Source organism: Oncorhynchus nerka, linkage group LG27 (assembly GCF_034236695.1).
Source record: "Oncorhynchus nerka isolate Pitt River linkage group LG27, Oner_Uvic_2.0, whole genome shotgun sequence".
NCBI classification, from domain to species: Eukaryota; Metazoa; Chordata; class Actinopteri; order Salmoniformes; family Salmonidae; genus Oncorhynchus; species Oncorhynchus nerka.
Window position 1 is genome coordinate 25,393,248 of NC_088422.1, and position 25,905 is coordinate 25,419,152.

The 25,905-nt window shown below is 45.0% G+C and overlaps 1 protein-coding gene and 1 pseudogene across 1 annotated transcript in view; both read left to right on the forward strand.

Moving 5' to 3' along the window:
- Positions 1-8,515, forward strand: LOC135565102 (folylpolyglutamate synthase, mitochondrial-like; annotated as a pseudogene).
- An 8,803-nt stretch (positions 8,516-17,318) lies between these two features.
- Positions 17,319-25,905, forward strand: part of LOC115111453 (protein crumbs homolog 2-like) — a 22,437-nt gene continuing 13,850 nt past the window's right edge. Inside the window, exons 1-3 of the mRNA XM_029637504.2 lie at positions 17,319-17,529; positions 24,440-25,135; positions 25,370-25,565. Of these exons, the coding sequence (XP_029493364.1) occupies positions 17,460-17,529; positions 24,440-25,135; positions 25,370-25,565 (962 nt within the window). The 5' untranslated portion in view covers positions 17,319-17,459. The remainder of the gene's footprint in view (positions 17,530-24,439; positions 25,136-25,369; positions 25,566-25,905) is intronic.

The following is a 25,905-nucleotide window of genomic DNA, read 5'->3' on the forward strand; positions in this document are numbered from 1 at the left end:
ATGACTGTGTCACTGCTGTCACGGCGTCGTAAGAAGTGGACCAAAGCGCAGCGCTGTGAGCCTACATTTCTGTTTATTAGGTAAATGTCGCCAACAAAACAAAGAAACGACTGTGACGCTTACAGGGCTATAGTGCCACTAACAAAAGTCAACTTCACACACTGACAAAAGGGGAAAAGGCTGCCTAAGTATGATTCCCAATCAGAGACAACGAATGATAGCTGTCCCTGATTGAGAACCATACCCGGCCAAAACAAAGAAATACAAAAACATAGAAAATAGAACATAGAATGCCCACCCAAATCACACCCTGACCAAACCAAATTAGAGACACCAAAAGCTCTCTAAGGTCAGGGCGTGACAACTGCACTGATCCTCAATACTCCCATGGAGTTAGTATGCCGGCCTATCTCCGCTTCCTCACGATCCTGGCATTCCATGTCTTTACCCAGGGGCCTCCCGGGTGGCGCAGTGGTCTAGGGCACTGCATCGAAGCGCTAGCTGTGCCACCAGAGACTCTGGGTTTGCTCCCAGGCTCTGTTGCAGCCGGCCGCGACCGGGAGGTCCGTGGGGCGACGCACAATTGGCCTAGTGTCGTCCAGGTTAGGGAGGGTTTGGCCGGTAGGGATATCCTTGTCTCATCACGCACCAGCGACTCCTGTGGCGGGCCGGGCGCAGTGCATGCTAACCCAGGTCGCGATGTGCACTGTGTTTCCTTCGACACATTGGTGTGGCTGGCTTCCGGGTTGGATGCGCGCTGTGTTAAGAAGCAGTGCGGCTTGGTTGGGTTGTGTTTCGGAGGACGCATGGCTTTCGACCTTCGTCTCTCCCCAGCCCGTACGGGAGTTGTAGCGATGAGACAAGATAGTAATTACTAACAATAGGATACCACGAAATTGGGGAGAAAAGGGGGTAAAAAAAATAAAAATAAAAAATATATAAAAAACATTCACATACCCTGTCCCATGTACAGTTTGTTTACAAATGTACTAACGACCAAATCAATTGATAACAGTTGTAAACCATTCTGAGCAGTATCTTTCTATATAACAGATGGATTTATATAGCCTTGGTTTCATGCATGATAACATTAGAAGCCTCCTCCCCAAGTTTGTTTTATTCACTGCTTTAGCACACTCTGCCAACCCGGATGTTCTAGCCGTGTCTGAATCCTGGCTTAGGAAGACCACCAAAAATTCTGAAATCTTCATCCCTAACTACAACAATTTCAGACAAGATAGAACGGCCAAAGGGGGCGGTGTTGCAATCTACTGCAAAGATAGCCTGCAGAGTTCTGTCCTACTATCCAGGTCTGTACCCAAACAATTTGAACATCTACTTTTAAAAATCCACCTCTCTAAAAACACGTCTCTCACCGTTGCCGCCTGCTATAGACCACCCTCTGCCCCCAGCTGTGCTCTGGACACCATATGTGAACTGATTGCCCCCCATCTATCTTCAGAGCTCATGCTGCTAGGCGACCTAAACTGGAACATGCTTAACACCCCAGCCATCCTACAATCTAAGCTTTATCCCTCAATCTCACACAAATTATCAATGAACCTACCAGGCACCACCCCAAAGCCATAAACACAGGCGCCCTCATAGATATCATCCTAACCAACTTGCCCTCTAAATACACCTCTGCTGTTTTCAACCAAGATCTCAGCGATCACTGCCTCATTGCCTGCATCCGTAATGGGTCAGCGGTCAAGCGACCTCCACTCATCACTGTCAAACGCTCCCTGAAACACTTCAGCGAGCAGGCCTTTCTAATCGACCTGGCCGGGGTATCCTGGAAGGATATTGATCTCATCCCGTCAGTAGAGGATGCCTGATTATTTAAAAAAATGCCTTCCTCACCATCTTAAATAAGCATGCCACATTCAAGAAATTTAGAACCAGGAACAGATATAGCCCTTGGTTCTATCCAGACCTGACTGCCCTTAACCAATACAAAAACATCCTATGGCGTTCTGCATTAGCATCGAACAGCCCCTGTGATAGGCAACTTTTCAGGGAAGCTAGAAACCAATATACACAGGCAGTTAGAAAAGCCAAGGGTAGCTTTTTCAAGCAGAAATGTGCTTCCTGCAACACAAACCCCAAAAAGTTTGGGGACACTGTAAAGTAAGAACACCTCGTCCCAGCTGCCCACTGCACTGAGGATAGGAAACACTGTCACCACCGATAAATCCACTATAATTGAGAATTTCAATAAGCATTTTTCTACAGCTGGCCATGCTTTCCACCTGGCTACCCCTACCCCGGTCAAAAGCACTGCACCCCCCACAGCAACTCGCCCAAGCCTTCCCCATTTCTCCTTCTCCCAAATCCAGTCAGCTGATGTTCTGAAAGAGCTGAAAAATCTGGACCCCTACAAATCAGCCGGGCTAGACAATCTGGACCCTTACTTTCTAAAATTATCTGCCGAAATTGTTGCAACCACTATTACTAGCCTGTTCAACCTCTCTTTCGTGTCGTCTGAGATTCCCCAAGATTGGAAAGCAGCTGCGGTCATCCCCCTCTTCAAAGGTGGGGACACTCTTGACCCAAACTGCTACAGACCTATATCTATCCTACCCTGCCTTTCTAAGGTCTTCGAAAGCCAAGTCAACAAACAGATTACCGACCATGTCGAATCCCATCATACCTTCTCCGCTATGCAATCTGGTTTCAGAGCTGGTCATGGGTGCACCTCAGCCATGCTCAAGGTCCTAAACGATATCTTAACCGCCATCGTAAGAAACAATACTGTGCAGCCGTATTCATTGACCTGGCCAAGGATTTTGACTCTGTCAATCACCACATCCTTATCAGCAGACTCGATAGCCTTGGTTTCTCAAATGATTGCTTCTCCTGGTTCACCAACTACTTCTCTAATAGAGTTCAGTGTGTCAAATCGGAGGGCCTGTTGTCCGGGCCTCTGGCAGTCTCTTTGGGGGTGCCACAGGGTTCAATTCTTGGACCGACTCTCTTCTCTGTATACATCAATGATGTCGCTCTTGCTGCTGGTGAGTCTCTGATCCACCTCTACGCAGACGACACCATTCTGTATACATCTGGCCCTTCTTTGGACACTGTGTTAACGACCCTCCAGACAAGCTTCAATGCCATACAACTCTCCTTCTGTGGCCTCCAACTGCTCTTAAATACAAGTAAAACTAAATGCATGCTCTTCAACCGATCGTTGCCTGCACCTGCCCGCCCGTCCAACATCACTACTCTGGACGGTTCTGACAACAATATGTGGACAACAACAAATACCTAGGTGTATGGTTAGACTGTAAACTCTCCTTCCAGACTCACGTCAAACATCTCCAATCCAAAGTTAAATCTAGAATTGGCTTCCTATTTCGGAACAAAGCATCCTTCACTCATGCTGCCAAACATACCCTCGTAAAACTGACCATCCTACCGATCCTCGACTTCGGTGATGTCATTTACAAAATAGCCTCCAATACCCTACTCAATAAATTGGATGCAGTCTATCACAGTGCCATCCGTTTTGTCACCAAAGCCCCATATATTTTAACCACCACTGCGACCTGTACGCTCTCGTTGGCTGGCCCTCGCTTCATACTCGTCGCCAAACCCACTGGCTCCAGGTCATCTACAAGACCCTGCTAGGTAAAGTCCCCCCTTATCTCAGCTCGCTGGTCACCATAGCAGCACCCACCTGTAGCACGCGCTCCAGCAGATATATATCTCTGGTCACCCCCAAAACCAATTCTTCCTTTGGCCGCCTCTCCTTCCAGTTCTCTGCTGCCAATGACTGGAACGAACTACAAAAACCTCTGAAACTGGAAACACTTATCTCCCTCACTAGCTTTAAGCACCAGCTGTCAGAGCAGCTACCAGATTACTGCACCTGTACATAGCCCATCTATAATTTAGCCCAAACAACTACCTCTCCCCCTACTGTATTTATTTATTTTGCTCCTTTGCACCCCATTATTTCTATCTCTACTTTGCACATTCTTCCACTGCAAATCTACCATTCCAGTGTTATACTTGCTATATTGTATTTACTTTGACACCATGGCCTTTTTTTGCCTTTACCTCCCTTATCTCACCGCATTTGCTCACATTGTATATAGACATATTTTTTCTACTGTATTATTGACTCTATGTTTGTTTTACTCCATGTGTAACACTGTGTTGTTGTATGTGTCGAACTGCTTTGCTTTATCTTGGCCAGGTCGCAATTGTAAATGAGAACTTGTTCTCAACTTGCCTACCTGGTTAAATAAAGGTGAAATAAATCAAATAAAAAATCTGCAGAGGTTGTGATTTGAAGGGCCTATGGCTGTACCAGCATCATCAGGTAATTTTGCTGCATATCATAAAGGCTATATTATCAAAGTCAAACCTAAGATTGATCAGTTACAGTTTCTTTCTGACATTTGGTGAACAGGAAGCCATGGGTTTGTGGGATCTCCTCCTTAGGAATTGATCAAGTATACTAGGAGACACCATAGAGGAGAAAGCATGTATATTTCAGGTGAGAGTAATGCATGTTGTGTTGTGTGAGGTCAACCTATGAACTGTATACCTGTGGCATTATTCTTACTATCTACTTAAAAAAAATATGTTTTTAACCTTTATTTAACTAGGCAAGTCAGTTAAGAACAAATTCTTATTTACAATGACGGCCTATCCCGGCCAAACCCAGACGACGCTGGGCCAATTGTGCGCCGCCCTATGGGACTCCCAATCACAGCCGGATGTGATACAGCCTGAATTCGAACCAGGGACTGTAGTGACGCCTCTTGCACTTTGATGCAAGATGCAAGTGCCACTCAGTCTGTCTGCAGGGGTGAATTTAGTTGAAAAAATTTCCATCTCTCCTCAGCCAGGGGTGAATGTAGTTGAATAAAGTCCCATCTCTCCTCAGCCAGGGGTGCATGTAGTTGAATAAAGTTCAATCTCTCCTCAGCCAGGGGTGCATGTAGTTGAATAAAGTCCCATCTCTCCTCAGCCAGGGGTGCATGTAGTTGAATAAAGTCCCATCTCTCCTCAGCCAGGGGTGAATGTAGTTGAATAAAGTCCCATCTCTCCTCAGCCAGGGGTGCATGTAGTTGAATAAAGTCCCATCTCTCTTCAACCAGGGGTGAATGTAGTTGAATAAAGTCCCATCTCTCCTCAGCCAGGAGTGCGTGTAGTTGAATAAAGTCCCATCTCTCCTCAGCCAGGGGTGAATGTAGTTGAATAAAGTCCCATCTCTCCTCAGCCAGGGGTGCATGTAGTTGAATAAAGTCCCATCTCTCCTCAACCAGGGGTGAATGTAGTTGAATAAAGTCCCATCTCTCCTCAGCCAGGGGTGCATGTAGTTGAATAAAGTCCCATCTCTCCTCAGCCAGGGGTGCATGTAGTTGAATAAAGTCCCATCTCTCCTCAGCCAGGGGTGAATGTAGTTGAATAAAGTCCCATCTCTCCTCAGCCAGGGGTGAATGTAGTTGAATAAAGTCCCATCTCTCCTCAGCCAGGGGTGAATGTAGTTGAATAAAGTTCCATCTCTCCTCAGCCAGGGGTGAATGTAGTTGAATAAAGTCCCATCTCTCCTCAGCCAGGGGTGCATGTAGTTGAATAAAGTCCCATCTCTCCTCAGCCAGGGGTGAATGTAGTTGAATAAAGTCCCATCTCTCCTCAGCCAGGGGTGCATGTAGTTGAATAAAGTCCCATCTCTCCTCAGCCAGGGGTGAATGTAGTTGAATAAAGTCCCATCTCTCCTCAGCCAGGGGTGAATGTAGTTGAATAAAGTCCCATCTCTCCTCAGCCAGGGGTGAATGTAGTTGAATAAAGTCCCATCTCTCCTCAGCCAGGGGTGAATGTAGTTGAATAAAGTTCCATCTCTCCTCAGCCAGGGGTGAATGTAGTTGAATAAAGTCCCATCTCTCCTCAGCCAGGGGTGCATGTAGTTGAATAAAGTCCCATCTCTCCTCAGCCAGGGGTGAATGTAGTTTAATAAAGTCCCATCTCTCCTCAGCCAGGGGTGAATGTAGTTGAATAAAGTCCCATCTCTCCTCAGCCAGGTGTGAATGTAGTTGAATAAAGTCCCATCTCTCCTCAGCCAGGGGTGCATGTAGTTGAATAAAGTCCCATCTCTCCTCAGCCAGGGGTGAATGTAGTTTAATAAAGTTCCATCTCTCCTCAGCCAGGGGTGAATGTAGTTGAATAAAGTCCCATCTCTCCTCAGCCAGGGGTGCCAGCATTCACTGAGAGGCATCCTACTAGGCCCATGACTGTTCTACCGGACAGAGCAAAGAGACTGGGGTGAGTCACTGGGGCCTTTTCTCATGGCTTTGGCATAAAACCAGTAGATTTGCATTGATTTTGCTATACATTTGTTTGAGTGCGCCCATATTTCACATGCTGAGTTGGCCCCCTCTCCCCTGCCTTGTGTAGTGTCCCCTGTGGGTATGTCCAGATCTGGAGCAGTATGAAGTTGGGGCTGACCCTCTGTGTCTGGGCCTGGCTGGACAACAGCAGCGCTGCAATGCATCACTTGCCCTGCAGCACAGCAAGACCTGGCTACACTGCTACCAACAGTCTGGTGTGTGTGGATGTGTGTGCGTGTGTGTTAGATTATAACTCGCAAAGTATGACAATGTTATTCTAGCTAGTGTGGGAACGTATTTCTCAAAATAACAGTACACATTCCAATTGTGATGAGGTTCAGTGACTGTGTGCCTCTGCTTACTTGCAGATGACCAGCTCACTACCCCAGTAGTGGAGAACAGGCTGGTCTCCCAGGCAGCAGCCTTTCAGCCCAGTACCATCATGGTCAAAGGTCAATAGCATATTTTCACCCATGGAACGTCCAGATAAATAAATGCCTGAATGTACAAAATAAATAATAATCTATCTCACCCTTCCCACACTTCTCCACTAATTTCCCTCCGTCTCCTCTATCGCCGGGGGAAGAGACCCTATCCCTGTAAACTGGAGGTTACGGTTACTATCCGACCCCGCTAAGGGTGGTCCTTTCTCAGGATTTTCTACAGTGGCCTATATTGGTCAAACGATTGTCGAAAATTGTAAGCTCTTATAACTGTAGAAAATAGTCGCATTGCACCAAACATCAGCACACACCTGAGATTGACGCTCACATTGATCTGATACAAAATTATCATCCATACGTTTTACGGTAAGATTTGAGTGTGTATTTCTTTGATAGACAGCCTACTCACTATGTGGCTGTGTATGACAGATGCCCTGTGGTCAGAGTACTGCTGTTCAACACCACAGGAGAGAGGGACTGCTGACATGCTAAAACTCCTAGTGGTGAGTACTACAGGTCTGGGATCAGATACACAGATGCTGCTCTGTCCTGTTCTACTCTGCAGCTCTGGCCACGATCTGACTATTGTACAGCACCCAAAGAAGCACAAGACAGATCAAACACTGAAATAGACAAAACATAAAATCTTCTCCCTTTGATGTCCTTGCAGCTATGCCAGTTTGATTCGACTGTGTTTTGTCCCAACATCACTGAAACATCACTGAAACTATTACAGAAAACAGGTGAGTTATCTTCTCTCTCTGGGCTTCTCTGTCTGGGGTTTTAACAGACAAGTCGTGCAAATAAATGTTTATTTACTGGAGCATAACTGCCACAATAAATATATGATTACACAAGTTGGAATATCTGTTTTCTTGGATGTGTAAAATAACATGCTACCACATTCATTGTCCAGCTGTGAAAAATGTCATAGATGTGTGTGGTCCTTTACACTCTTTGTGTGATCTGCTCTTTTACAGATCAGCAGAATGTCAATGTGTTGGTGGAGAACATGCTCACCCGTTGCCTGGACAACGAGAGCAGCTAGCAGAGCCTGAGTGGGAGAGAGAAGCAGCAGGGATCTGAGTCAGACCTGCTGATACAGGACAAGTTCTCCTTACTGGCCAAGACCAGGAGACACACCCCTGCATCCTCAGCGCCCTCCAGTGGATCAGTCAGGGAAAGGACACTGTGCTGGCTACTGCATGGAGATAATATACAGCGGGTAGCAGCTGTAAATAGTCCGGGTGACTAATTGTTCAGCAGTCTTCCAAGTACAACCCAGTGTCATGGCTAAAACAGCACCACTAAGAGAGGCAGCCAGTGTCATGGCTAAAACAGCACCACTAAGAGAGGCAGCCCACGTCTCTGGCCTGGTCACAGGTAGTCTACACTTAGTATGAGTGACTCTGACACAACTGGACCCCTCGCTCGAGTCCTAAGGGATTATTGGCACAGTGGTTTGGATTCTGTTTGGATCAGTAGTTAGTTTGGATCCGTCTGGTTGTTTTTTATGTAGGACATTGAGATACACTCAATGTTTGACAGAAATAATATCTGAGGTGTTAACAGCTAAGGGTCATCTTGAATAGAGGTGTGCTCCTTGTCCAGTGCACTTTACTCAAGTTGCTCTGTCAGTGCAGGATCCTTGAGCTTTTATACTATGAAGTTATGCTGTTGGCCTACTGTCAGCAAGTAATATTTATTTCTGATAGAACTTGAAGTTTATTGATTTTCTCAGGGTGATTAAATTATGATTGAGTTGGATTGTATTTTCTCTTAGAATTATTGTTTTGACTAATGTAAATAATGAAAATGAAAGTACAAATGGTTTCTAAATAGTTTATTTAAAAATGTTATTAATGTTATTAAGATTTATTTTCATGTTCATTTGTACCCTTGCCTAGCACTGACTGTTCATACGTACAGACTGACACATATTCCCTGACCTTTGCTAGAGTTGCCCTGAAACAGAACAACATGCCTGTCTGTCTCTGTCTGCATGCCCCCTCAGTGAATGAATTCCCTGTAATGTCTTAGGTAAGCTTACAGACAGACACAATCTTAAAAGCTAAATGGAATGCAATATTTTGCCATTAGCTTTACCTTCAAAATATTACAAGAGGAAGTTTGCTCCAATCCCCTTATCCTGTCTGAATCCTTTCATTACTTCAGCATCTGAGGGGGGTATCACTATGGCCAGGCCAGTGAAAGAAAGGGTTAAAGTGGGATGTTTCTTTGGGTTCAGGGCCCCGCTAGGGGACGAGTGTCTCTCTCTCGCTTATTAGCCTCTCATCAAGATGACCATAGACACAAGTTCATAGGAGAGGAGCTCTACAATCTTAGGAAAAAATGTGCTATCTAGAACCTAAAAACGAATCTTCCTGAACTTTGAATAGAAAATATGATTAGTGGCATTTAATGAAACTGTTCTACGAATCAGTAAACATTTTCATGCTGAGCACAGAGATTTAGCCATACATCCTCTCAGGATATATTGGATATTGCTGCTGGACTGCATGTGGCAGTAGATTGAAAGCCTCGGTGACAAGCACATCAAAAGAGCAGAATATACACCAAACACACAATGAAACTAAAAAGACGATCCAATAGGATGTTACATGGAACATATACATTTCAATACATTTAGTCAATAGGATTTCAGAATTAGAAAGGCTAGTTAGTGTAGGATATTAGTGTAGCTGGTGCTTGCTGCTAGTTGACGGAGGCCACCTTTCCCCTTCCATGAGAAACTGCAGGGATTTGGTCATGGTTCTGCAGAGCTTTTGCTCTCTGAGAAGACTGTACTATTTAGAATCTGATTACAGCAGGGACTCCCATTACAGGGCCCTGACTGAAGCTCTGGGAGTGGTGGGCGGTAAGCAGACCGCAACACTGCAGTTATACTGTAACAAAGTAGGGTGTCCAATCCTAAACATATTTTGAGCAATGGGTAATATGTTGTGTAGATAATTCTCTAAGAAAACCAATGGTCCAAACGTAATGTTGCTACCATAATCTGTTCAAAAGTTATCGGAGTGTTCACCCTTGTAGGATGGTTAGAATTAAGGTGACTTAATCAATTGAGGCTAGAGAGAAGAAAAAAACTGGAAAATTGCATGGCATCAGCTAGGCTGCAAGAATAAAGGCTACTGGCTACCTGACAGACTCACTTTCCCATTAAACTCCTCATCTTTCTCCTCGAATCCGCTGGACATAAAACAATATAGAGGTCAGATGGATATCGATTTTGAGTCATGACGTAGTATTTTTCATATTTTAGAATACGCTTTTCATATTAATTCAAAATACTGTTATTTTTCGAAGATTTAGAATATGGTGTAATTGCAGACCATAATTCGGGGTGTTTATTGATGTAGGTGTTCCCTGATATCAAGAAACACCCATTGATACACTATATAACCAAAGGTATGTGGAAACCTGCTCGTCGAATATCTCATTCCAAAATCATGGACATTAATATGGAGTTGGTCCCCCCTTTGCTGCTATAACAGCCTCCACTCTTCTGGGAAGGCTTTCCACTAGATGTTGGAACATTGCTGTGGGGATTTGCCACAAGAGCAATAGTGATGTTGGGCACTGATGTTGGGCATTTAGGCCTTCCAATTAATACCAAAGGTGTTTGATGGATTTGAGGTCAGGGCTCTGTGCAGGCCAGTCAAATTCTTCCAAACCGATCTCGACAAACCATTTCTGTATGTGCCTCGCTTTGTGCACGGGGGCATTGTCATGCTGAAAAAGTAAAGGTCCTTCCCCAAACTATTGCCACAAAGTTGGAAACACAGAATCGTCTAGAATGTCATTGTATGCTGTAGAGTTAAGATTTCCCTTCACTGGAACTAAGGGGCCTAACCCAAAATATGGAAAACAGTCCCAGACCATTATTCCTCCACCAAACTTTACAGTTGGCACTATGCATTGGGACAGGTAGCGTTTTCCTGACATCCACCAAACTCAGTTTAGTCTGTTGGACTGCCAGATGGTGAAGCGTCATTTCACTCTAGAGAACACGTTTCCACTGCTCCAGAGTCCAATGGTGGCAAGCTTTACACCACTCCGCCGATGCTTGGTTTGCGCATGGTGATCTTAGGCTTGTGTGCGGCTGCTCAGCTACAGAAACCCATTTCATGAAGCTCCCAACAAGCAGTTATTGTGCCGATGTTGCTTCCAGAGGCAGTTTGGAACTCAATAGTGAGTGTTGCAAGCGATGACAGACGATTTTTACGTGCTATGCGCTTCAGCATTCGGTGAACCCGTTCTGGGAGCTTGTTTGGTTTACCACTTTACCACTGTTGCTCATAGATGTTTCCACTTCACAATAACAGCACTTACAGTTGACCGGGGCAGCTCTAGCAGTGCAGAAATTTGACAAACTGACTTGTTGGAAAGGTGGCATTCTATGATGGTGCCAGTCACTGAGTGGTGCCAGTCACTGAGCTCTCCAGTAAGGCCATTCTACTGCCAATGTTTGTCTATGGAGATTTTATGGCTGGGTGCTCGACTTTATACATCTGTCAGCAATGGGTGTGGCTAAAATAGCCGAATCCACTAATTTGAAGGGGTGTCCACATACTTTTGTATATATAGTGTACAGTTCCAATGTTATGAGACTAATGGGTTCTCGACACATATGATTTGTTTACATAGCAGGATAGGGTGAGTTAGCGTGGCAGGTTGGTGTGAGTTAGCGTGGGAGGTTAGGTGAAATAGCGTGGCAGGTTGGTGTGAGTTAGCGTGGCAGGTTAGGTGAAATAGCGTGGCAGGTTAGGTGAGTTAGCGTGGCAGGTTAGGTGAAATAGCGTGGCAGGTTAGGTGAAATAGCGTGGCAGGTTAGGTGAAATAACGTGGCAGGTTAGGTGAAATAGCGTGGCAGGTTAGGTGAAATAGCGTGGCAGGTTAGGTGAAATAGCGTGGCAGGTTAGGTGAAATAGCGTGGCAGGTTAGGTGAAATAGCGTGGCAGGTTAGGTGAGTTAGCGTGGCAGGTTAGGTGAAATAGCGTGGCAGGTTAGGTGAAATAGCGTGGCAGGTTAGGTGAAATAGCGTGGCAGGTTAGGTGAGTTAGCGTGGCAGGTTAGGGTGAGTTAGCGTGGCAGGTTAGGGTGAATTAGCGTGGCAGGTTAGGTGAAATAGCGTGGCAGGTTAGGTGAAATAGCGTGGCAGGTTAGGTGAAATAGCGTGTCAGGTTAGGTGAAATAACGTGGCAGGTTAGGTGAAATAGTGTGTCAGGTTAGGTGAAATAGCGTGGCAGGTTAGGCTGAGTTAGCGTGGCAGGTTAGGGTGAGTTAGCGTGGCAGGTTAGGTGAAATAGCGTGGCAGGTTAGGTGAAATAGTGTGGCAGGTTAGGTGAAATAGCGTGGCAGGTTAGGTGAAATAGTGTGGCAGGTTAGGTGAAATAGCGTGGCAGGTTAGGTGAAATAGTGTGGCAGGTTAGGTGAAATAGCGTGGCAGGTTAGGTGAAATAGTGTGGCAGGTTAGGTGAAATAGCGTGGCAGGTTAGGTGAAATAGTGTGGCAGGTTAGGTGAAATTGCGTGGCAGGTTAGGTGAAATAGCGTGGCAGGTTAGGTGAAATAACGTGGCAGGTTAGGTGAGTTAGCGTGGCAGGTTAGGTGAAATAGCGTGGCCGGTTAGGTGAAATAGTGTGGCAGGTTAGGGTGAGTTAGCGTGGCAGGTTAGGTGAAATAGCGTGGCAGGTTAGGTGAAATAGCGTGGCAGGTTAGGTGAAATAACGTGGCAGGTTAGGTGAAATAACATGGTATATGACTGGTAACATGGCAGGTGAAAGCACCAATTTGTAAGTCGCTCTGGATAAGAGCGTCTGCTAAATGACTTAAATGTAAATGTAAATGTAAGGTTAGGTGAAATAGCGTGGCAGGTTAGGTGAAATAGCGTGGCAGGTTAGGTGAAATAACGTGGCAGGTTAGGTGAAATAGCGTGGCAGGTTAGGTGAAATAACGTGGCAGGTTAGGTGAAATAACGTGGCAGGTTAGGTGAAATAGCGTGGAAGGTTAGGTGAAATAGCGTGGCAGGTTAGGTGAAATAACGTGGCAGGTTAGGTGAAATAGCGTGTCAGGTTAGGTGAAATAGCGTGGCAGGTTAGGTGAAATAGCGTGGCAGGTTAGGTGAAATAGCGTGGCAGGTTAGGTGAAATAACGTGGCAGGTTAGGTGAAATAACGTGGCAGCTTAGGTGAAATAGCGTGGCAGGTTAGGTGAAATAGCGTGGCAGGTTAGGTGAAATAGCGTGGCAGGTTAGGTGAAATAGCGTGGCAGGTTAGGTGAAATAACGTGGCAGGTTAGGTGAAATAGCGTGGCAGGTTTGGTGAAATAGCGTGGCAGGTTAGGTGAAATAACGTGGCAGGTTAGGTGAAATAGCGTGGCAGGTTAGGTGAAATAACGTGGCAGGTTAGGTGAAATAGCGTGGCAGGTTAGGTGAAATAGCGTGGCAGGTTAGGTGAAATAGCGTGGCAGGTTAGGTGAAATAGCGTGGCAGGTTAGGTGAAATAGCGTGGCAGGTTCGGAGACTGAGGTTTAGGCTAAGAAAAGGGTTAACGTATCTCTGTGAAATGTCAACGGAGCACTGAGTGTATATCAAGCTTTTTATTTTCAAAGCCTTTTTACATGTAATTCTGCTTGTGTCATGTTCATTTAGCTTTTTGCAACCCGCAAACAACTTTGAGGACGACAACCACGAAAATGTAAAATCCTCAAAAGTTGTTATGAGAAACCAGCACCGCTATGTCAGCAGAATTCTGTGCTTCTTATGTATTAGGTTACGGCATCCGACTTTTTTGACATAATGTTAATGATATGTTATAAAAAGACCCCACTGAACGATTCAGATCACAAATAATCCTAATTGTCTCGGTAAAATGTATTTTATAACAAGGATGTGAAATGTCATCTTCTGTGTGGACACCCTAATCAGAGTCTCAGTACTCTGTGAGATGGCAACACTGCAACTACTGAAGTAACTTAGGAGAAGAAAAATAAGATTTTAATGGAGAGAAAACATTCTCCTTCTTCAAAATGTAGCTGCTGTTGATGTAATCAGATAAATGTGAGACAACAAAGGTAATGTTGGATTATATATCCAATGGGGTCTGAATGCCCTCCAGTCTTCTGCTGTTCCTGCATTCTCTGTTAAAATGAAAAAGAGGAAACTATAAGCCAGTGGAACTGGGGGTCACAAGGCGTACGGACCTCTTTGAGATGTCAAAATTGTTTAGGCTTGAATTGAAGTTCAGCAGCTTTTCTAAGGTTTTGCACAGAGTATGTCTCCATGTGAATATGTGTGTGTGTGTGTGTGTGTTTGCGTGCACGTGTGTGCTTTAGGGAGGAGTGTGTGATTGAGCAGGCATATTAAGCTCCAGTCTGGGCCTTTATAAGAAGTCTCATAAATCCTGGGGGTTCCCCATCTCTAAGAAAGGTGGGCAGTGTCAGATGGCACTTGGTCTGTGAAAGCTCAGCCCCAGAGGCCATCACTCTTTCTCTCAGCATCACTCATGCACGCTCTATTCCCTCTCAATGGCAGTAAAAGTGTAGTAAAAGTGTTAATAGATTCAGTGTCATGAGATCATAGCAGAGGGAAGTCGGGGTGCTGAAAAATATGATTAGATTTTTTAAAATGAATAATAAATAAATGCATACCACAAAAGTAGTGCACTGGGCATTTAATAGTCCTGTATTAGTGTTATTAGCAGACCGATATAGCTTTCTGCAGTCCCTCCCCCCCCAAAAAAACGACTTTCCATGGCTATGCATGAGATACGCTGCCATAAACCTCTATTATTGCTTAATGACAGAATTAGCATTAGTTGGTCATCACCTCCCCAGACTCATCCTTCCACCCCCTGTAAATGACCCACTGTTAAAACCTGCTTGTTATAACAGCAAGCCAGCATTCAGTCACTGATCTACCTGTAGATTCTCAATATTACGGTTCCAGTGCCACCCATATCAAGGATCAGCACCTAGAAACAGGAAGCCGTCATTGATTCACAACATTTCCATACAATGCTGCTGTAAAGTCAGAGGTGTTTTGGGCTTCCTGTCACCATGGTAATCTCAGAGGCACAGAGCAGAGGGGATGTCATGGTATGCCGTGTCACACGGCATGTGTGTGTTTTAATCAAAGTCTAATGGTCATGTTTGTTTGCTCACAGACCACCTAGTTTAAAGGGGTTTTCTCTCTAAAGTCTCTTCTCGATTACTAGCCAAGCAGCCCAGCCCTTTAGCCCGTATGGTATATGACTGGTAAACGGGAAACTCCATCGTGGGCAGACAGATTTGTTGTGCTTCCAGCGCTAATCTGGGTAGTATACTGTTTTATGGCATAGGATAACTACCCTTATCATGGTTACCCAAATTCCTGGTGGGACTGGGATTACTGCATATAGCTTTTCCGTAGTGCATCACTTCTCTGCAGTAGATCTTGTTTCACAAGTTTATTTTTAGCAGGCCAAACACTGATAAGCTCCTGACTTATCGTTCACATAATAAGCTGTTTATGTTGATCAATAACAACGTTTAGACCCTATGTATGACCAATTGTTATAGACTTCAGATAATAACGTCATCGACTTTATATAAGCAGTTTTATTAAAATTCCTGTCTTTTTACTCAGACTAGGGAAGAAAATGACCTCATCAATCACGTCTGACCACAGACCCTTGACCACATATAACAAACATTGGTCTGGGGGTGTATCTATGACTGAGGAGGACCTACCCAGGCACAGCTATAAATCTAATGATAAAGCATACGGGCAGGGTCCTACAATAACAAACATCCTCCTAGATAAGGCGTTTCACTGGAACCTGAAGATTAAACATAAGTAACGCAAGTCATTTAAAATAACGTTTTCAAATGTTCCAATTACCATAAGAACTATTGAATAAAGTATACTTTTTCAGAGATCAAAAGGGATAAATAGTCTAGTGATCTTGAAATTGTTTCTACTTTACAACATCCACTCTAACAGATCAACTATTCAAAATCTTAAATGATCTTCTCATGATTTCTTCATCTGCCTGTGCTCATTAGTTGGGTTGGCCGAACAACTGACAAACTGGGACTGTCTTTAGGTCCTTCTCTCTCTTTTGTCTTGGTGCTTAATGAAAGCTGCAGCCGTCACTGTGATCCTGCCAGGCAGTAATGCTGAGAGGTGACTGCTCTGGGGTGCGGAGGGGCTACCCAGCTGCCATGGGGGGCTGCTCTGTCCCGCTAGGTGTTAGAGCGCGGTGGGATAAGCCCCCCACTCACAAAGGACCCGGCTAGCCATTGATGGAACCCTCGTACACACATTAAACCTGGACTGGACCTCTCTCCACTCCAGAGACTGTTGTAAGGCTAGTGCAGGAGGCTATAGTGACATTAAGGTCTGGCTTAACACATTTATAAAAGAGGCAGGGATACTTTTGAGAGAAACATCTTGTTAAAGTGGGTTCAGTATCATGGTCTACTTTGATTCATATCAACAGGTGCATTTGTTGTTGGTCCATTCTGCCATAAAACTACACTGAACAAAAATCTAAACACAACATGTAAAGTGTTGGTCCCATGTTTCATGAGCTGAAGTAAAATATCCCAGAAATGTTCCATATGCACAAAAAGCTTATTTCTCTCAAATTTGTTTACATCCCTGTTAGTGAGCATTTCTAATTTGCCATGATAATCCATCCACCTGACAGGTGTGGCACATCAATAATCAGATTAAACAGCATGATCATTACACAGGTGCACCTTGTGCTGGGGACAATTAAAGGCCTCTCTAAAATGTGCAATTTTGTCACAGCACAGTGCCAGAGACGTCTGAAGTGTTGAGGGAGCATGTAATTGGCATGCTGACTGCAGGAATGTCCACCAGAGCTGTTGCCAGAGAATTTAAAGTTAATTTCCGTACCAACAGCCTCAACAACGTTTTAGAGAATTTGTTAGTACCTCCAACCGGCCTCCCAACCGCAGACCACGTGTATGGTATTGCGTGGGCGAGCGGTTTGCTGATGTCAATGTTGTGAACATAGTGGTGTGGGGTTATGGTATGGGCAGGCATAAGCTACAGGCAACAAACACAAGACCATTTTATGGATGGCGATTTGATTTGATTTGCAATTTGAATGCACAAAAATACCATGACGAGATCCTGAGGCCCATTTTTTTGTGTCATGTGTCTGTGACCAACAGATGCATATCTGATTAGGACCTAATGCATTTTTCTCCTCATATGAACTGTAACTCAGTCAAATCAATGAAATTGTTGCATGTTGCGTTTATGTTTGGTTTCAGAAAGGGAAATAAAGTGGGGAGAGAGGAATGAAGAGAGAGGAGGAAAGAGGACAAAGGGGTGTAGTAGAAAGAGAGAGTGCTAGAGAGAGAAACAGTCCATGTCAGTGAATCCAGGCCATGTTTTCTTTGGCCTCTCTGAAGGGTGATTACTCTGCCTTACTCTAGCCAGCCAAGCACTATCCCCAGAGAACTCACACACACACACACTCACAGTACTGACTACTGACCAAGCATGGAGAGCCTGCAGCACACTTCCAGCTAACTTCTATTAGAGCAGAGAGTTGATCGGCTGGACCAGTATGCTGGGCGGGGACCCTGTGGAGGAGTGACAGGCTGGACGTTACAGGACCCAGTGGGTCTCATCACTGCCATGGAGTTTGGGAGGTTTCTTTTCAAGTCCCAAAGAACTTTGCTGCTCGGCATGATAATGTTCAAACTGGGTAGGACTGTTGATCAACTACTAGGTGTATGAATACTACAATATTCCATTTGTTGTTGTGAGAAGTGTGTGTGCACTTGTATGTGTGTGTATTAATGGGGAAAGTAGTGATGTGAAAATGTGTGTGTGTATATGTGTGTGTGTGTGTGTGTGTGTGTGTGTGTGTGTGTGTGTGTGTGTGTGTGTGTGTGTGTGTGTGTGTGTGTGTGTGTGTGTGTGTGTGTGTGGGTGTGTGTGTGTGTGTGTAGGAGATAGGGACAGGGCTGTAATAGGGCATTAGCAAGGTGGGAGGATGTTACAGGAGGACAAGTGGTTAGAGGCCAGCTGGCAGACAGGTTGTTGTAGTTGATGTTAAGCTGAGTGCAGTCTCCCTTCAATAAGTTATTTATTCTTTAATTATACGGCTGGTCCTATTTATACATCTCTTTAAGAGAACCAAGATAGACTTGCCCCAAGAAGAGAGCTATCAAACATTTGTAACATAGCATACATAAAAGAAGAATTGTGGTAAAACGTATGTCACAATAATTTATCATCCATTACTATGTAAGACAATTGAAGGTATAATTCTCTTGAGCCCTTATCATTAATTAATTCATAGTTCACAATCAACTAACACGGTGAGATAATTGGCTTTTGTTATTAATCTCTGATAACCCATGTCTTCTATGATAGAAGCTTTAGGATTAGTAGAGAGATGAAGACAGGAGGGATTGGGGGTGGGATTGGGGTGCCGTTGGGTGGAGGATATTTTCAACCCCACCTAATGATGCGTTGACCCATTTTTCCTGATGCCCTGTGGGAAGCGTCTGAACCTCGTTAAATTGGACAGACTGACAGGACGGGACGGCTAGAGCGGCTTGCATGCAGGGGCCATTGTTACCCATCACCATGGTGACGGGTTAAGAGTCTGCACCACTTTTTGTCTAAACTATGAATGGAGAGAGAGGCAAGTGTTCGGAGAAGTGTGGAAAAACAAACAGGATATTTAGATTTTATGGCTGATGGAAAAATATCTACCAGATTGAATCAACCATTGTTCATATAAAATACTATCTTGACAACAATATGGCTCCTTTAATGTTAAACCCACACGAAACACAAACCTTTAAATCTCTGACTGACATCACAGGATAACTGTGACTAAACGTTGAGAATTTGTGCTTTTTAAAGCGAAGTGAATCACCACAGTGTAGCCTTTTGAGTATGAATACAGTTTAGGAGAAAGCTCCACACTGGCATGGCTTGGCTAGCAGTCCCCTGTGGTGACCAAATAGAATTCCTCTAACTAAAACTTGTGTTAGAGCCAGGAGCGTCCTCTCACATTAGTCATGGCATCATTGGTCCATACCTCACAGTGTGGGTTTCAATTGACATTTGACTTGGAGTATATGTAAAGGTTATGTTGGCTAACTATTGTTGGTAACTGTTATCACGGGGCAGGGAAGAAGTTCTCCTATATAATAACTATTAATCATCTACTATTTTCCTGCTGCGTTCTCCCACACTGTTAGAGGGATGCTCTGACAGACTCACTCTAGAGGTGAGGCTGGCCCACACTGTTAGAGGGATGCTCTGACAGACTCACTCTAGAGGTGAGGCTGGCCCACACTGTTAGAGGGATACTCTGACAGACTCACTCTAGAGGTGAGGCTGGCCCACACTGTTAGAGGGATGCTCTGACAGACTCACTCTAGAGGTGAGGCTGGCCCACACTGTTAGAGGATGCTCTGACAGACTCACTCTAGAGGTGAGGCTGGCCCACACTGTTAGAGGGATGCTCTGACAGACTCACTCTAGAGGTGAGGCTGGCCCACACTGTTAGAGGATGCTCTGACAGACTCACTCTAGAGGTGAGGCTGGCCCACACTGTTAGAGGGATGCTCTGACAGACTCACTCTAGAGGTGAGGCTGGCCCACACTGTTAGAGGGATGCTCTGACAGACTCACTCTAGAGGTGAGGCTGGCCCACACTGTTAGAGGGATGCTCTGACAGACTCACTCTAGAGGTGAGGCTGGCCCACACTGTTAGAGGATGCTCTGACAGACTCACTCTAGAGGTGAGGCTGGCCCACACTGTTAGAGGGATGCTCTGACAGACTCACTCTAGAGGTGAGGCTGGCCCATACTGTTAGAGGGATGCTCTGACAGACTCACTCTAGAGGTGAGGCTGGCCCACACTGTTAGAGGGATGCTCTGACAGACTCACTCTAGAGGTGAGGCTGGGATCCATCTCTGCACAGACAGCTGACAACTCTCTGTTATTTGACTCTACCTTCGTACTACGTTAGGATGGTCCCATGACAAGTACCTGGCTCTGCTCTGTGTTTATCTTGATTCCTGGGGGTCAAGTGCTTGGTGCAGTGCAGTGCCAGAGAACAGCGCCGTAATCTGCCCATAACCCTGACTTATGAACTGTTTCATGACACGGGAGGCAGCAATGACATCAACACATTGGAATGTTTCAGGGATGACTGGTCTGGCTGCAGCAGGATAGACCAGTCAGAGACCCCCACTGTCTAAACCAACCACCCCCCACACTACTACTAGTCTGACATGGGGTCCATGTGTACCAGCTACACTACACTACTACTAGTCTGACATGGGGTCCATGTGTACCAGCTACACTACACTACTACTAGTCTGACATGGGGTCCATGTGTACCAGCTACACTACACTACTACTAGTCTGACATGGGGTCCATGTGTACCAGCTACACTACACTACTACTAGTCTGACATGGGGTCCATGTGTACCAGCTACACTACACTACTACTAGTCTGACATGGGGTCCATGTGTACCAGCTACACTACACTACTACTAGTCTGACATGGGGTCCATGTGTACCAGCTACACTACACTACTACTAGTCTGACATGGGGTCCATGTGTACCAGCTACACTACACTACTACTAGTCTGACATGGGGTCCATGTGTACCAGCTACACTACACTACTACTAGTCTGACATGGGGTCCATGTGTACCAGCTACACTACACTACTACTAGTCTGACATGGGGTCCATGTGTACCAGCTACACTACACTACTACTAGTCTGACATGGGGTCCATGTGTACCAGCTACACTACACTACTACTAGTCTGACATGGGGTCCATGTGTACCAGCTACACTACACTACTACTAGTCTGACATGGGGTCCATGTGTACCAGCTACACTACACTACTACTAGTCTGACATGGGGTCCATGTGTACCAGCTACACTACACTACTACTAGTCTGACATGGGGTCCATGTGTACCAGCTACACTACACTACTACTAGTCTGACATGGGGTCCATGTGTACCAGCTACACTATACTACTACTAGTCTGACATGGGGTCCATGTGTACCAGCTACACTACACTACTACTAGTCTGACATGGGGTCCATGTGTACCAGCTACACTATACTACTTAAGCATCTTTGAGTGTAAAAAACATTAGGAACACCTTCCTGATATTGAGTTGCACCACCTTTTTCCTTCAGAACAGCCTCAATTCTTCAGGGGAATGGACTCTACAAGGTGTTGAAAGCATTCCACAGTGATGCTGGCCCATGTTGACTTCAATGCTTTCCACAGTTGTGTCAAGTTGGCTGGATGTCCTTTGTTCTTAATGTTTTGTGTACTCAGTGTATATACGATATTACCTTACTGACATACTGCTCTTCCCCCAGGTATCACTCACGGCACCTTTGAGAGCAATGCTCTGCAGTACACTGCTAATGGCTCGTTAGTTGCCTCTGTGACCAGTACCTGTTCCTAATGTTTTATACACTCAGTGTAAATCCTATGCATTATGATTATGTCTGGAGGATGAGAGTGTAAACATGTGTGCATGTTAAACACACTCTCTAATGGGAACACCATGAGTTAAGGGAAGCTTGTGGGTTGATTTGTTGAGAGTAGGAGGAACTGATTAAACTGGGGGCTGAAACCAACATTCCAGTGTGTCTGGGGTATCAGGGCATTAGTAGAGAACAGGGAAGGTGTTTCGAACAGACAGATTACAGCAGGGGAAGCAGACTGACTGACAGCAAGTAGACTGTGACACACTGCCTTACAGTAGGAAATGGTCAGTGGTCTCCAACACTTGTCATGGAGAGCAACAAGTTGTGCTGGATTTTGCCAATAATCACAAACCTGATCACACACAACTAATCTATGTGACGATAAATTGATTCATTGAATCAGGTGCTGAACTCGATCAAAAGCCTGCCCACCCTGCAGCTCTTCAGCACTATGGGTGGTCACATTATAGTAACAGGTGTGTTAGGGTTAACATGAAGGTACCCGATAGGTGTTAGGGGTGACAAAGGAACTGTATGTAGACGTGCTAAATGGTATGGGGTGGCAGGTAGCCTAACAGTTAGAGCGTTGGACTAGTAACCGACGCTTGTTAAATACAATATAAACAATACCAGTATATTGAATAACTCTGATAAGCCAGAAGCTATACATCTGTGTTCATTAAGTCGATACTTTAGTAATCTAATCAAATCAGGATTTAAGACAACATACACATTCCATAAACGTAATGTTTTATGAGGAACACATTATCATGACTCACTCAGCATTTACATTTGACATTTTAGTCATTTAGCAGACACTTTTATCCAAAGCAACTTACTTACTATGACTGTTGTGGTAACTTACAGTTAGTGCATTTATCTTAAGAGAGATAGATAGATGAGACAACCACATCAGTCATAGTAAGTACATTTATCTTCAATAAAGCAGCTAACAGCATAGTCAGTGCTAGTGGGGGGGTGTACTCTTTGAAGAGGCAGTGTTTCAGATGTTTTCAGAAGATGGGCAAAGACTCTGTTGTCCTAGCGTCAGGGGGAAGCTGGTTCCACCATAGGGGTGCCAGGACGGAGAAGAGGTTTGACTGGGCTGAGCGGGAGCTGCCCTTCCATAGGGGTGGGAGGACAGAGAAGAGGTTTGACTGGGCTGAGTGGGATGGGTAGGAGGGCCAAGAGACCAGAGGAGTACTTGGGTTGGGGTGTAGGGTTTGAGTATAGCCTGAAGGTAGGGAGGGGCAGTTCCACAGTTTTGTCCCCTTCATATTCAAATATTTTAGCACTGTCAGCTTATTCTTTTCCATGAAGGAAATTCTGCAAAGATAGTGTTTGCTATGTCCTCAACAACTATAGTGGAAAATCTAACCAGGGTCAAAGAGTCTGTGATTATTAAACTAGTGAATGACAACCTGTGTTGTGTATGACGATGGGCCATTCGGTCTGAACAAAGTTAGAGAAGTAGTGGTCAGACTGAAGGGAACTAACATTGATGAAGTCTCAGGTAACAGCTGCTCACACAATGATTGTTAGTTACTCCTAACAACATCTGCTGTGTTCACTGTAGAGACTAGAAAGAGAGGGAATTGTTTTTTTTTACTCTTCATTAAGAGAGTGCTCTGTAAGCGCCTCAAAATCAGAGACAACGGAAGAGGTCAAAGGTACTGTAGCTGGTGTATTAGTCTACTAATGAGCTTGTAAGATGTCACGCCTATAAAAACTCTCAGTGCTACTACTTGGTAATCTCATTGGCAATGTTCCCTCAAAAAAATGTAGGCACTGAGCTAATTTTAGGTTCGCTGAGCGCAAATTTGAACCTTGTGAAAATTCTGTGCGACTTCTGGCATGTGTTTATCGTGAACACTGAGACTGTACCTGCTTTAGGCTACTGGGGATATTTGATTATAATGTAGGCCTATCAGAGTGGCCTACTATCAAAATCAATGGAGAAAATGCATCCCATAACATTTTAACATGGAAAAACTGCAGCGGTTCTATCATTCAGCCTACAGTAGCAGCCAATGTGTGTTGTTCAATGTAGGCCTACATTCCGTGAGACATTTTGAAAAAAACATGCAGGGCTTGACATTAACCTGTTTATCCACTTGTCCTTCAGACAATATGTTGTTTGATGCAAGAATCCACTTTACAAAATAAAGTCCATTATTATCCCCATACCAATATTACAGAGAATCACACACATTATGCTACCCTCTGCCTATTGGCCACTTAACTTATGCAAGCCTGTCTCAAAATACAACACTGCCCCTTTAACAGATAAAATGCTCTTTACCTGACTCACTTTTGAAAGATGGCTAGAAATGCACACGTTTTGTGCTCTTGTAGGAAGCAACCACTCCCCCATCGATGACTAGAAATGAGCTATAACTGGGCTATTAACTCACTTACTCGCAAATAATATGAACAAATGTGCACATCTAGCAACATGCAGCTCTCGCTTTGATCTCAATACAAGTTCACCTACTCGGGACCACTCATGCAGTAAACACAGTCCAGTTCAAAGTGAATGGTACAGATCCACATAGGACAACTTTCCATTTGCATATAGGGATACTGCAGCTCTGATTGGTTATGTCACACTTGTCTTTAGAGTCATGCCTGTCAATTCAATAGAATCCTACTTTGGTGCTTTCTGCCTACAAGAAAATCTCTTTGCATAGTTAGTTTTGCAACACTAAGTCTTGCATAGTTTGTTTTGTTTCAGTATGTTGCATTGAAAGTGGCTAAAATGGTCAATTCCCACTGTAGAGGGAAATGTTGATAGTGTTAACTATAGGGGAGAACTAGAAAGTTGACTGTAGTTCAATCTCGTGCTTCTCTGCTGGGGCTGATGTGTCTTCTGCACTGCAGTCCCAGGGGAGCTGTGTGCCCACAAGTGCCAGCTTACCACTTTCTTACCAGACTTTCTTACCAGACTTTCTTACCAGACTTTCTTACCAGATTTTCTTACCAGACTTTCTTACCAGACTTTCTTACCAGACTTTCTTACCAGATTTTCTCACAGCAGTTTCATCAAGTCAAACTTTGGAGCTTGATAAGGTCTACTCATTCATGTTAAATATGGAGTCTGTTATTTCTTGCCTACAGGTATACTGTGCACAGCAGCAGACCAGTGTCTGTCATCCCCATGTCAGAATGGAGGTACGTGTTTGGACTATATGGGTAACTACACGTGTCTCTGCCCCAGATGGCCAGTCCACTACACGGGCAAGGACTGTAAGGAGCTGTACGATCCCTGTGTCTACGATGCCCCTTGCACCAACTGTACCAGCACACTGGGCACAGGAGTCTACACCTGCCACTGCCTTGTCGGCTTCGCAGGGACCAACTGCACACTCAACATCAGCAGGTGTTTGGACAACCCATGTAAAGGGGGTGTCAGGTCTCACTGTGTGGACAGGGTGGACGGCTACACCTGCCACTGTCCCCCTGGCTATGGAGGAGAAGCGTGCCAGGAGAGGATCAGGGACTGCTCTGAGGAGCCGTGCCATAACGATGCCACCTGTGTTGGCACACCGGATGGGTACGTGTGCCAGTGTGGCCCGGGTCTCCAGGGGAGGGACTGTGAGGAGAACATAGATGACTGTAAGTCACTCCCCTGTCAGAACGGAGCCATCTGTAAAGACGGCGTCAACGGATACCAGTGCTTCTGTGTGCCTGGTTTCCAAGGCTACCACTGCGACCTGGACATTAACGAGTGTGCGTCGCGGCCGTGTGAGAACAACGGGACCTGTGCCAATGAGGTGGACCACTATGAGTGCAACTGTCTTCTTGGATTTAAAGGTGAGACGGTCTCTGTTTAGGTCAGCATCCTGCTGTCTTAGAGAGGGAGGGAGCTACCCTTTCTTCTTAATTCAGTGCCTTTAGTTAAGAGTTCACTACTAAACCAACCTCATATAGAAACTACAAGCGTTTGATGCACCATGTTTAGTCTTGCTCCAATAGACCTCAGAGCTCAGTTGTTTTCCTCATGGTGAAACCCATCATATGAAGCTGTGTCTGTGCTGTGTGTGGCAGGGGTGAACTGTGAAGTGGAGATAGATGACTGTGAGGAGCAGCCCTGCCAGAATGGAGCCAGCTGCCATGACCATGTGGGTCTGTACACATGTGAGTGTGTGTCCGGGTACGAGGGCCATGAATGTGAGCTGGACATTGATGAGTGTGCCAGCGGACCCTGTCTCAATGAGGGCAACTGCACAGACCTGGTGAACAGGTAAGGCGGCTCCTACTCTTTCTCCTCTTATAGGCTGAATCAGCTGCTTAACCCCAATGTGTCGGTGAGCAGTATGTCAGCCAATTGATTCCTTCCAGACAGTAAAGTTTAACAGGGAAAGGATAAGGATCAATCCGCTTATTCGGATGGTAATTAAACATGAGGTTGGGAAGTTAGGAAAACCTGATAGAGCTTCATCAGACCTGGGTTGATAAGACAGAGATACGTTAGATTGAACCAATTACATTTGTTAGTCAAAAAATGCCCTAAAGGTGGTCTAAGGAGTTGCCGTGGTCTAAGCTGTTTAGGATCAGGCCCACTGCTGTTTCAACATAATCTC